This window comes from Cornus florida, unplaced genomic scaffold (genome assembly GCF_030987335.1).
Source record: "Cornus florida cultivar Cherokee Brave unplaced genomic scaffold, ASM3098733v1 CherokeeBrave_3.0.0_Hap2_Chr11, whole genome shotgun sequence".
NCBI classification, from domain to species: domain Eukaryota; kingdom Viridiplantae; phylum Streptophyta; class Magnoliopsida; order Cornales; family Cornaceae; genus Cornus; species Cornus florida.
The window spans coordinates 132,586,414-132,598,717 of record NW_026775581.1 but is presented as its reverse complement, the minus strand read 5'-3'; the positions used below and the strand labels follow the sequence as shown (position 1 = coordinate 132,598,717).

The following is a 12,304-nucleotide window of genomic DNA, read 5'->3' as shown; positions in this document are numbered from 1 at the left end:
CATTGTATACAATGCCCCTCCTGGCTTGGTCCCGCCCTTATAATATATGTAGTAATTTTTTATATTTTTTCTATATATATGAAATTTTTTATACCTCTAATACATCCTCAAGTGTTGTCTTCTTCACCTTTTCTACAAACCCTTCAGCCATCCAAAGTCTTCCAAAGTCTAATGAGCCGCTTTCGCTTAATCAGATAGTCTTCAGGAAAGAGACTACAATATAAAAAGCAACACTTAAGCACACATAAAACTTTATACTTGTTGTTTTTGTTAGTGTGCATAATTGATGCGAATATGCACTTTATAAAGGCAGAGAGAGAGGACCAACCCCTCCAAATTTTGTGGTTTCTAAAATTATCCCTTTATTTTCTTTTTTATTCTTCAAATTTCTTAAATTTTCTTAAAAGAAAAAGTTAAATTTTCCTACTTCAATTGAAACTCTTAATTTTTTCCTTTTAAAGTTTTCTCATTTTTCTTTTCTTTTTCAATTTCTACTTCTTAAAATTTATTTTTTTAACGTGCATATTTGAATTTTTCTTCTTCTCCTTCTTCTGTATTTTATATTTGTAATGTTTACACACACACACACACATATATTTTGCACAGTGCCCCTCCTGACTTGAAATCATGGCTCCGTCACTGGTTGGGTTCTTTCACATCTTTCTTTGAATGGAGAAAAGAAAGTCTTGAGTAATTGACTCTTGATTTCTTGTATCTTTTCACTTTTATTCTCGTTCCAAAAATTAAAACATTTTATATTCTCTCGGCTCTTTGAACTGAAGGAAGGATTCGAACAAAGTCTTTGAAGTGAAGGAAGATTCGAACATTTCATATTATCTTGGCTCTTGTAGTCTCATTTTGTTTTTGGGTTTGGAAGTTCGGATATTTCATGCCTATTTTAAAGTTTAAGTAGTAGAATTTGCAAATTGAAGTATTGTTGCCCTTTTCTTTTGCTTTTGAACATTATTATTTCAAAAACAATAATTGTCATCTTGAGAGCTTAAAATAAGTTAAATGTATAAAAATGAATGAAATTCATTATTCATTATTCATCATTATTATTATTTTTCTGCTATGCCCTATTCACTGTTATATTTTTGTTTTTATAAAGCAGTTTGTTTGATTGTCATATTTGATTAATTTATATATTATTATAAAGCAGGTTATATTGATTGTAATGGACTCATATTTGATTCATTATTCTGTCTTTTTTATTTGCATGAAATTTATTTAAAATATATATTTACTATTATAAATGAATATTTTATAAGTTTATAATGCGGCGCTCTCACAGCGCTCCCGCTCTAAGATTTTTTAGGATATGTCTCTATGTGAAAAATGACTACCTTTTGTACATTTTTTTTTTCTTCTGTTATATACTTTCCTTTTCTTTTTCTTTTTTCGGAAGGTCCTCTCTAAGAAGATAATTTATTCCAAACTAATAATTTATTTTTGGTAGTCAATAAAGATAATTGATTCAATATTGAATTTTTTTTTTTTTTTATTATTTTTTGGGTGCAATCAAAACAGATAATTTATGCAACAAAGTTAACTTTTTTTTGGGTCATGTCAAAAGAGTTAACTTTTTTTGTGGTAATTTTTTATGGTCCGTCAAAAAGAAATAATTTTATTTTTTATTTTTTTGGTTCTTGACAAAAGAGAACATTTCTTCAATAAATACAATATTTTTTTTTGATTTTTTTTTTTCATGTCAAAAGAAATAATTTTTTTTAAGTGTTATTATAAATTTTTTTTGGTCAAGTCAAAAGAGAAAATTGATTCAACATAAATTTTTTTTGGTCCGGTAAAAAAAAAAAATTTATTTAACTTTTTTTTTCTGAAGAGTGATCTAAAATATTAAAGATTAGAAATAAGAAGAGAAAATTTAAAGGACAATTGTGTCATTTAAAAGTAATAACCATTTACTTATAAAGTTAAAATTATAATTATAATGCAAACATATAAAAGTGGAGTGTAACCTCTCTTCGTTAGTTATTAACAAATTGCATTATATGTGATTAACAACTGAATATAAATTCATTTATTATGATCACTCTACTTGTAACCATATTTAACATTTTGATTCAAAATTATTATTAGTAGCAAAATTAATTTACTTCATATCACAAGTATTTTTTACTTGTATACCTTTGCTGTATTAGTAAAACAAATATTTCTTTTGAATTTAGGATTTAATATATTTTTAAAGAAAAGGAAGTATATGATTAAACAAATGAAACATGTTTTCTTTTCCCATTTCATGTTTTTTCTTATTAACTCCGGAAAATCAAGAAAACTATTCTACTGCCCTTTTCCTCTTTAAATTTCCAATCAGGAAGTGATCGTTGCCTTCATTTTCTTAAAAAAGAAAAAATGTTATTTTATTTTTATTTTATTTCTTTCAGTAACACACAGTTAATAACTTAATACCATCTACAAGAAAAGAAAATAATAATAATAATTTCAATCTAAAACTACTGGCCTTATCCTAACCGCGAGAGCGAAGCATGAACCCATCGCTGATAAAACGAACAAATAGTCATATAGACATGGATCCTTCTCCCGAGTAAATTCTCTCTACGAAATTCTCTCTCTAGATTACACGATGTTGTCACTGGCGATTCAACCGAGTGTTAATGGTTCTTTGAAACCCTCAACATTTGCATTTCCTACTCAGAAAATCGTTTCTAAGCCCTTAAAAGAATCAATCTTTGTGAAGCCAAACGCATCTTCGTTCCAATCATCAACGCTTTCTCAGTTAAAAATCAATCGCAGCTCAAGAAAATCTGTTCTATCGGCTTCTTCAGCAGCCACAGCCGAAGCTGTTCCAGAAGGAGCTCTCGCCGAGGACTCAACCTCTTCTACTCCACCTGAAAAAGAGGTTAGTATACACACTCTCTCTATGTGTGTGTTTGTGTTTTAATGTGCCTATTTTGTGTGTCCGGCTTATAGTTCTTTCAATTGGTAATTTTGTTATTTCCTAATTCACTGCAATTCCTCTTCTATTGCTCTCTCTATATTTGTTGTTGTAATCATAAATGCATTTATAACAAACACTTGTTGAATTTTGTTGGTGTCTGATTTTATGGAACTTAGTTGTTAGGTTCACAAACACAAACACAAACTTCTTTTATACACAATGATTTTTCCTATTGCATATTTCCAATTACCAGTTTTTGGGGTGTTAAATTACTATTATTTTTTTCATTATTTGAATTTATAGAAGCTGGGAGTGGTTGTGAAGACAATGGGGAAACCAAGACTTGTATTGAAGTTCATTTGGATGGAGAAGAACATTGGTATTGCACTCAACCAGGTGATACCTGGCCATGGAACAATTCCTCTGAGTCCCTATTACTTTTGGCCTAGGAAAGATGCTTGGGAAGAGCTCAAGGTGATGCTAGAGAGTAAGCCGTGGATATCTCAGAAGCAGATGATCATTTTTCTCAACCAAGCTACCGACATCATCAATTTGTGGCAGCAAAGTGGCGGTGATTTGGCGTAAGCTTTCAAGTAGGAAATTTTGTCCCTTCAGAATCTAATCCTGTAGGGTGCTTGTTAGTAAAATTTAATTGTGTTGTTGATGTATGTTGCTTTAAAATTCTTTGAATTGCTCTACTTGCTCCTTTCATATTTTAAAGTGATATTTGTTCTATTTATTATGCGTTAATGTGAACTATATGTTCTTGATTTGCTAGAGTTAAGGAACTCACACAACATTGTTTTCCTTCATGATGAAATGTTATTGTTTTTCTTCATGACGAGATGTTAATATTTATTGACATTGAAACTTGGACTTTCTATCCAAGTGTTATTTGTTTGGAGAACTTGTGTGTCTGTCTAAAATTGAGATATACTTGCATAGGCCCTAGTGTTCTCAAATGGTATTGTCTTAGTATGGCGGTTAAGTTTGTTTGAAACTTAGCTTTTGGAAAGCGTGTGTCTCCAGCTTGAGGCAAGTATCATATCCTACATCTTGTGGTCCTCAGAAGTAGGACTGAAATCCAAAAGAAAATTACAACTTGTAACCCTCATGCACGACTATTAGGGTTCAGCTTTTTTCACCAAATTATGATCCTTAAAAATTTGAGATTACTTTATGACAGGCCACCATCAGACCTGCTTGACATCTATCCCATATGAATCAATACCAATCTCCTCGATGACCAGTTGATGGAACTTTGACAAAGATGTCTGCTTGTGAACCTTTGGCCATCACCAGTAAGTGGGAGAGACAAGCTGCACTATTGGTCGTCCTGTTTATACTCATGTAATGACTTTATAATCCTACACAGTTCCCCTAGATGAGAGAAGAGTCGAGACGAAGAGGATTGAAGATTCATTTTTATATGATGAACCACATTTTTATCTTCAGCATGTCGTTTCGTAACAGATCTAAATGTAATTTCCTGTATAATCCCCAAAACAGAATGCCACAAATATCAAGTTTTTGTTAATTTACTTAGGGGCTTGATCTACAAATTTGTTTGTGGATTGACAAGTCTGTTCCCCATTTTTTTTGTATGCCAAAAGTGACCCAGTTGATTTGATTCCATTTGTTACAATATCAGAATAAATTCTATGCTAATGCAGTATTACCGTGGCTTCTAGTTCTGTCACATCTGAAATATGGAACGCTTTTAGATATTTTTTATAAAATGTATTATTCTTTAGAAAAAAGAAGTACTAATATTAATTTGGTCCATTACCATGATGAGCTTAGAGGCCCCAAAAAACCTTCATGCTAAGATGGAATTTTGATAAATTTGGAGTAGCCAAAGGTATATAAACCTGAACTTTGAGGCTCTGTCCAAGTGCTGTCTAACATACTGGCAAGAATTTGAAATGAGACATGAGAATCTTCAGTCCCCAGTACCTCTTCTACCCTTCTTCGAACTGTTGCTGCACTAGGTACAGTCTACAGATGGCAGTCCCTACACAATTTATTATTTATTTATTTTTTCCCTAGTTGATACTCACACAGTCCCTACACAATTATTATGACTGGAATCATCAAATGCGGGAAAACTAATTTTACAATTTGTATTGTTGTCTGGTCAAACTTCTGTCGACACTTGGCAGTGACACTCGTTGGCTTTCAAACGGTTTTGGCTTAGTTTTAATTAATTTGCACTTATTTGTGCCCCAGATTGCTATTGTTTTGCCAAAGCCTTTGTAGCACTGTAATTAAGTGATAGCATGACACTTATAAGGGCAGAATTGGGTCAAGGATTTGATTCTTTCTGTTGATCAAGAAATTAATTATCATCTTTGGCAATTAAAATTGGGCTTGGGAAGATTTAGGGCAATTATTTATGGTTTTTAAAATGGTTTAGGGCAATTGTCAAAGGACATGAACAGGGTTGCAAACAATATTTGCCTCGCATATGATATAGATACAAGAGATCACAAATCAATGGGCTCATTCTCCAATGCATATCCTCAGAAGCTTTATTCAACTGTACATCTCTTAATAATACTCATGAATACCAACTAAATAAATAAATCAATAAATAAATAAACAAAACTCTCATGTACTCCAATCTCTGTATGATTATCTAGTCCTCATTGAAACTGGTTTCGTGTGCCTGCCTGGTTGCTGTAAATACAAATGCTTTTCAGCATTCAAGTGATGTTTACTTCCCAAATTAGATCTTCCCTCCACTGAATATATCATGGGATCAGCTTGAGATTTTAGTGAAATCCATTTTGGAGATTGGCTGTGAAGCATATATGTCTTCTTATTTGAAACGTTTTCTTCTGCAACTGCATTATCAGCTTGAGATTTTAGTGGCATCCATTTTGGAGATTGGCTGTGAAGCATATATCCCTTCTTATATGAGATGGTTTCTTCTTTAACTGCATTATGCTGTCTGGCGTTTGGGAATTCATTTATAGGCGAGTTAGACTTTTTATCAGAACCCCAGTCGTAGAGATTCAACCATGCTATCTTGTCCTGATTCTCCCCAACCTCATCATCATCACTTTCATCAAACGCTATTTCCTTGCTCAGTGGCTCATCCATGTCATGTATCAAAGACTTCTTTCTGTTACTCCAATCATTCTCGTCTGAACTCAGACTTGAAGCAGACAAAGTCTTCTCTAGTACTGCTTTCTTTTTGCTCCTTTCTAACTCTTTGAGATGATTTCTATAGCTTTTTTCTTCCATTTCTTCACTCTCTGATTCAGAGCTGAAGCTGTCAACGGGATGGATCTTGTTAAAACCCAATCCTCTTTCTGAGTGCTTGACATCTTCTGAAGCTGTATCCATGTCAAGTTGAAAATTTGATTTTGATGACCGACTAGGATCAAATAATTTTCCTTGTTGATGTTTGGAACTGGAATGATCATCGGGATGCTCATCCCATGACTCAGCTCGAGATAGTTCCACAGCAGCTCTTGCAGCTGCTGCTGCATAAGCTGCCGATTCAAAAGCCTCATGAGCTGCAGCAGCTACATCCCTGTACTTCTTTCTTGCTTTCATCGAGTCAGATAATTCCTCGCCCCGTTTCATCTCTTCAGGCAAATGTTGGGCATCAACTCCAAGCTCAGGATGTTGCTTTTCCTGGTTGACATCCTGTTTCTCCTGCAATCATCAATAGGAAGTATTTTTACAACAATCCAATATTTGATATCTTAATCTAGTACCATAACTATTAGATTGTATTAATGTTTTTTTTTTTTTTTTTTTTTTCATTGTTGTTGCTATTGCTGTTGTTTAGCTACCTCCATAGAAGTGTCATCTTCAAGATAGAGAATGATTCCATTATCAGAAGCAATTTTCTTTAGCACGTTTTTCTTTAGCACGTTTTTTCTGCTTCCCAAGCTTTCTTGTCGAGTTGCAAGCATCTGTATCATCTGGGGAAACGAAGGAAGAAGCTTGTGTGTTGAGAAAACATTTATTGAGAAAAAAACTTGCAATGGTGAATCCATGAACATCAAAACCTTTACCTTAGGATTTACTCTACAGTTGTTTCTTAATTCAACAGCCTGAGCAGTAAATTCTTTCCCAAATCTTGATGTGGAAATCTCACGGATCTGTTGGAGCTCTGGGAATTCACCACATCTTGAAGCTGCAAATATCAAGCTTGATATAGCCTCTTTGAGCTCATCAGGGCATTCCCTATATAAACATATTCAAATTTATGCCACATTAAAACCAGAAAACAGCTGAAAAGAGGAAACGTTCTCTATTCACATAATAATTACAAAACTACTTCAATATAAACTTGAACCGAATAGATGAAAACTAACCTGTTGTTTTGAATGAGCTCAACCCTCTCTATCAGCAGATGACAGTAGTTTTCTATCATAACAAAAACGTCCAACATGTTCTGCTCCTTGATCACATATTCAACCTATTGAAAGAATCCAATCGTAAAAATTAGAGAGAGAGAGAAAGAGAGAGGGAGAGAGAGAGAGAGAGAGAGAGAGATTGGTGGTGAGAAATTACACGATGGAGGGCACGTTCTTGGTGACCAAGGTTGAGGAGCTGGATAACATCAGACTGTGCCTGGGAGTACCGGACATGGCGCTGATTCTTGAGTATGGCAACCCGGGAGATGGCAAGCTTTGCCAGTGGCTTGAATTTTGATGTCTTGAGGTTTCTTCCGAGCAGAGCATCCAGTTTCTTACCCATGTTTGCTTTACTGTTAAGCTATTAGAGAAATATACAAGGAATTTCTGAAGATGCTCCCAATTGCCTGCCTGCCTGCCTGCCACACACGAGTTCAAGTACGCAACTGAATTTACTCTTATTTATATACTCCGTAATATATTTGTTAGCTGTCTGACAGGTACTATTGAGTATTGATGAATTTTCATCACATGTTGAAGACAATTTCGTAGTACTGTTCTACAAAAAGAATTCTTATATGACTACATCCCATCGGTGTTTCAGCTTATAATCTTGTCCTTTAGCTTCTCTAGTTTGAATTGGCTACGTTAGGTCGATTCATGGGTCTAGAAGAAATCGAGAAACTTGACCTTTTTTAAGCACATATCCCTGAGCTTGGTCAAGAAGTGAGACACATATAGGTGGGTCACAAGAGACCTAGCCAATGAGAGGATTTAGTGTTTGTCTGCCGCATGGAAATTATATGTTATTGGGCCCTACTTGAACTATAGAAGATATTTCAACTTTGGATTGTGTTTTTTCGACTCTTTCGGAGTTTGCCTTCTCTTACTGTGCACGCCATGTCTGGCATTGGATTCAGACCCATTAAAAGGGAGACAAAGTCAAGGGAGATTTTGTAACATTGTGAAATGTAAGAATGAATGGATACTTTGGGTGTCTTAGTCGTAATTAATGGCTGTTTGAAGAAAAGCCAAAGGGGAAGACTACAATAATGCCGAAGAGATGTCCAAAATGGAACCCACATGGAAACACCTGCCTTTTATGCTATATTTGTTTGGAAGGAAGCACCGAGGAAGAATGAAAGAGAAGAATAGAAGAAGCTTTGTTTGGTTGGAATGAATGGGAGTAAGGATGAAGCATTCTTCGTACCTCATGTTTTTGAAAAGTTTTTTATTTTTTTAAAATTGGACAAAAGAGAGGAAGGAAAGAATGCAAAGGCACCCTACAAATATGTAATCCCAATTCTAACATTTAAATACTTACAAAATTACTTGTCAAACCTTACTAAAATTCTCTCACGGGTAATAAGGGTATATTAGTAAAAAAAATATAAAAGTTTTCATTTCCTTCTTTCTGACCAAAGAAATAAAAGTGTCATCTCATCATTTCTACTTTTCATTCTATTTAACCAAATAAAAAGCGAGACATATTTCATTTTTTTAAGTGTCTAGTCCATCTATTCCTTTTTTCCTTTTATCCATTTTTTCATTCCTCTACCCAAAAAGAGCATTAGGAATTCTCAGTCTATAAGGGGTTTGACCAGTGTCAATGGCCGGCTCACATGGCCATAGTATTTGTACCTATCAAGGGTCAGGTGATCTTATTCAAACAGCTTAGGAACAGATCTAATGATCAGGACTAGAGGATATTAAATATTTGATTATGTCCCTTTTAAGCCTTTTAAAGTAAATGGTGAGTAGACATAATTTAGCATGTTTCTTGGAGATTTGGATAAAATAGCATGTTGTATGATGTATCAATGAAGAATTATAAAGAATATTTCATTCTTATCGGATTCGTTACAAAAATCTCTTTGAATTCTTAAAAGAGAACAACAAAATGAATTTAAATCAAAATGAATTCAATTTAAAGTTGGGTCGAGGGTTTTAAATGAATAGAGCCTTGTGCCTTGAGTTAGTTAGGAAAGGAGAAGTAACGAATATATTCGATCTTTATTTATTTATTTTTTCTTTTTCCTTCTGCGTTCTCATCTCAGTAGCAAATTATATTCAGCAACTTCAAGTGGGCCTTGCTCAAGAGATCACAAATCAATGGGTTCTACATCAGCATCAAGGTCTATAAAAAGTTGAAATTTTAGGGTGGTTGATAATTACAGATCTTAAAGTTGTTTATTATTTATTTATTTATTATTATTATTATTTTTTGGTAAAGCTAGATTTTCAAGTCGTAGGGTTTAAATGACAATTATTGAGTAAAGCAGTTTTTCTAATTTTGCCTAATCTATTCCTTTCATCACCATCAATTGAGATGGCCAAACTAGGTAATTGCGTTTTCAATTACAGATATTGTCAAACAAGCAAAACAACAATTTCACACCATGAGCTGTTATGAAAAACAGATTGAAGCCTGAAAATTGGAGGCTTATTTATGGTAAGTGGGTTGTTGCTATCATAGATTTTCAACACGGTTGACTTGAAAACATAGAAGTGGTTAAATAAGTCATAGGCCGCAATATTGAGTTTTAGTGATCTAAATATCGTCAAACAAGAATTGGATGTTAGCATGTTGATTTGAACATTAATATTGTTAAAAATAAAAAAATAAACACTTACCCCAACCACTAGATCAAGAAGTACAAATTTATGAAACAACTCATTTTTCATTCCCAAATGGCAAATCACCATACTAATAATAATTACCATACACGACCATACATTACATGGAAAGACAGACAAACCACACACAAACCGCAGTAATTAATAACACTTCAAAACCAAAACTGTAATTCATATACCTAAAGACTTGAGTGTTCTTCTAGTTCTAACTGAAATTGGCCTCCTCCCTCTGTTTGAATGCAATTTCACTGCAGAATCCGAGGAATCTGTGCTTCCCAACACAGTTCTCTCTTGCACAGAGTATTCCACAGGGTCAGGCCGAATTTTCGATGGTACCCACCATTTTGAAGACTCATACTTGAGTGCCACATTTTCTTCATCCTCGTCCTCATCATCTTTCTCAGCATTGAAAACTCCGGATTTGGGGATTTCGTTTGTGAGGAAGCTAAAATTCTTATCAAAATCGTGGCGTTCAAAACACCGGATTGTATCTTGTTTTTCCTCCTTTACATCATGGTTGATTTCGTTATCTGACGGTTGATTTTGGCCTACTATATATGAATATATAGTCAAATCACTCTCTGTGTCTCCACTTGAATCTAAACTCGAGGTAGATGGAACCTCCTCCATCGCTGCTTTCGTATAGCTATGATCACACTCTCTAGTACAGCTTATACACTCGTTATCTTCATCAATTTCTCTATCTGTTGATTCGGGACTGATGTCAATGGCATGGATCTCCTTTGAAGTTGCGCATTCAGCGATTCTCAGCTCTGGCTTCCGGAATTCATCAAGGTTGAATAGGTACTTTTCTTGTTGAGTGGAAGTGTTCTGATCATCGTGATCTTCTCCGTGCAATTTAATTTGTGCGAGTTGTACAGCAGCTCTGGCAGCGGCTGCTGCATGAGCTGCCATTACAAAAGCTTCTTGGGCTGCCGTTACTATGTCTTCATACTTCTTCCTTGCTTTCATAGATCTAGAGAATTTCTTGTCAGGTTTTATCTCTTCAGGACCATCATCTTCTACCTTATGTTCACTAAATTTAGTTGATTCTATTAGCTTCATGTTGTCCTGCACTCAAACCACATATCCAATTATTCCACATATGGTTGTTAATATTGACATATTAACAACGTGAGACCAGTACTGGGTAATGACCTTTTTTATATTGTAATTGTTCTTGTTTCCTTACCTCAGTGACTTCAGAAGCAGCTTCTCCTTCTATACGTAGAGTGACTCCATTTTCAGCAGCAATTTCCTTTAGCACCTTCAATTTCGTTCCCAAGCCTGGGCGTCGGATTGTAAGCTTCTTTACCATCTGCAGAAAGGTCAATAACAGTTACTCTTGTGATTCCGGAAAATTAAACCCCAAAACACACAGCTTTTCTACCTTAGGATTTACTCCACAGTTGTTGCGTAGTTCAACAGCACAACTGTCAAATTGCTTCCCATATTTCGACGCTAAAACCCCACGAATCTTCTGCAGTTCTGGCAATTGTCCATATCTGGATGCTGCAAAGATCAAGCTTGCTATTGCCTCCTTGAGTTCACCAGGACATGCTCTACATAAAACATGTACACAACATGAAAATGTTACTACTAATATATATTTCTATGTAAACTAACACATGCATATATTTAACATATACTAAAATAATTACACTATAACAATGATATTAACAACAAAGAAGAAGCATGTTAGAAGATGACTGACTTGCAGTTTTTGATTAGCATGATCCTTTCAATCAGAAGACGGCAATAGCCTTCTATAATAACAAACACATCCAACATGTTCTGTTCCTTGATCACATGCTCAACCTATATATATATTAAAAAGTTCTCATTAGATATACTCCACACGTATGATCAATGAATTATATACTCACATATATATAATTATATATATATATAGAGAGAGAGAGAGAGGGGTATTTACGCGAAGGAGAGCAGTTTCTTCGTGACCAAGTGAGAGGAGCTGAATGACATCTGTGCGAGCTTGAGACCAACGGACATGGTGCTGATTCTTGAGGAAGCCAATACGAGAAACAGTGAGATTAACATAAGTTTTTAATTTGGTGGTATTGAAGAATTTTCCTAGCAAAACATCCAATTTCTTGCCCATGTTTGCTGTCAAACTTCTCGTTGCAAATACAAAGTAACAACTATGTGAAATAGTGAAACTTATCCATGGACCAGAACTCCTTAGAAAACAGTAAATTAAGTATAAGATGACAAATAGATTTGAAGGTCTTTTAGGAAGTTAAGAAAAGAGGTGGTTTTTCAAAATGTCACGGTTAAGCTGTGCCATCACAAATATGGAGCACATTATATGCTGGCATATTTTTCAAAGAGCAGGCTTTATGTCTCGAGA

General features: G+C 34.5%; 3 protein-coding genes across 3 annotated transcripts; 1 reads left to right on the top strand and 2 right to left on the bottom strand.

Moving 5' to 3' along the window:
- Positions 1 to 2,500: 2,500 nt before the first annotated feature.
- LOC132284189 (small ribosomal subunit protein cS23-like) lies at positions 2,501 to 3,758 on the top strand. Its single transcript, XM_059786272.1, has 2 exons — positions 2,501 to 2,881; positions 3,224 to 3,758. Exons 1-2 carry the CDS (start codon positions 2,606 to 2,608, stop codon positions 3,503 to 3,505), a joined length of 558 nt encoding a protein of 185 aa, XP_059642255.1. The 5' UTR covers positions 2,501 to 2,605; the 3' UTR covers positions 3,506 to 3,758.
- Positions 3,759 to 5,422: 1,664 nt separating this feature from the next.
- Positions 5,423 to 7,853, bottom strand: LOC132286605 (uncharacterized). The gene is made up of 5 exons (XM_059788968.1): positions 7,454 to 7,853; positions 7,255 to 7,358; positions 6,952 to 7,123; positions 6,727 to 6,858; positions 5,423 to 6,586 (listed from the first exon to the last, which is right to left on the bottom strand). The coding sequence occupies exons 1-5, from the start codon at positions 7,637 to 7,639 to the stop codon at positions 5,555 to 5,557; spliced, it is 1,626 nt and encodes a 541-aa protein (XP_059644951.1). The 5' UTR covers positions 7,640 to 7,853; the 3' UTR covers positions 5,423 to 5,554.
- A 2,046-nt stretch (positions 7,854 to 9,899) lies between these two features.
- Positions 9,900 to 11,745, bottom strand: LOC132284414 (uncharacterized). Its single transcript, XM_059786531.1, has 4 exons — positions 11,648 to 11,745; positions 11,324 to 11,495; positions 11,126 to 11,251; positions 9,900 to 11,004 (listed from the first exon to the last, which is right to left on the bottom strand). Exons 1-4 carry the CDS (start codon positions 11,722 to 11,724, stop codon positions 10,105 to 10,107), a joined length of 1,275 nt encoding a protein of 424 aa, XP_059642514.1. The 5' UTR covers positions 11,725 to 11,745; the 3' UTR covers positions 9,900 to 10,104.
- Between the last annotated feature and the right edge of the window lie 559 nt (positions 11,746 to 12,304).

Bases quoted from the DNA above. Each gene is read 5' to 3' on its own strand.
- LOC132286605 (XM_059788968.1), bottom strand. From the start codon at position 7,639: ATGGGTAAGAAACTGGATGCTCTGCTCGGAAGAAACCTCAAGACATCA. The intron at 7,359-7,453 runs GTAATTTCTCAC...TTCTTTCAATAG, and splicing joins AAGAACGTGCCCTCCATCGT to GTTGAATATGTGATCAAGGA. The intron at 6,859-6,951 runs GTAAAGGTTTTG...TCGTTTCCCCAG, and splicing joins ACTGTAGAGTAAATCCTAAG to ATGATACAGATGCTTGCAAC.
- LOC132284189 (XM_059786272.1), top strand. From the start codon at position 2,606: ATGTTGTCACTGGCGATTCAACCGAGTGTTAATGGTTCTTTGAAACCC. The intron at 2,882-3,223 runs GTTAGTATACAC...TTGAATTTATAG, and splicing joins CTACTCCACCTGAAAAAGAG to AAGCTGGGAGTGGTTGTGAA.
- LOC132284414 (XM_059786531.1), bottom strand. From the start codon at position 11,724: ATGTTGGATGTGTTTGTTATTATAGAAGGCTATTGCCGTCTTCTGATT. The intron at 11,496-11,647 runs GTCAGTCATCTT...TGTTTTATGTAG, and splicing joins ATGCTAATCAAAAACTGCAA to AGCATGTCCTGGTGAACTCA. The intron at 11,252-11,323 runs GTAGAAAAGCTG...ACCTTTCTGCAG, and splicing joins ACTGTGGAGTAAATCCTAAG to ATGGTAAAGAAGCTTACAAT.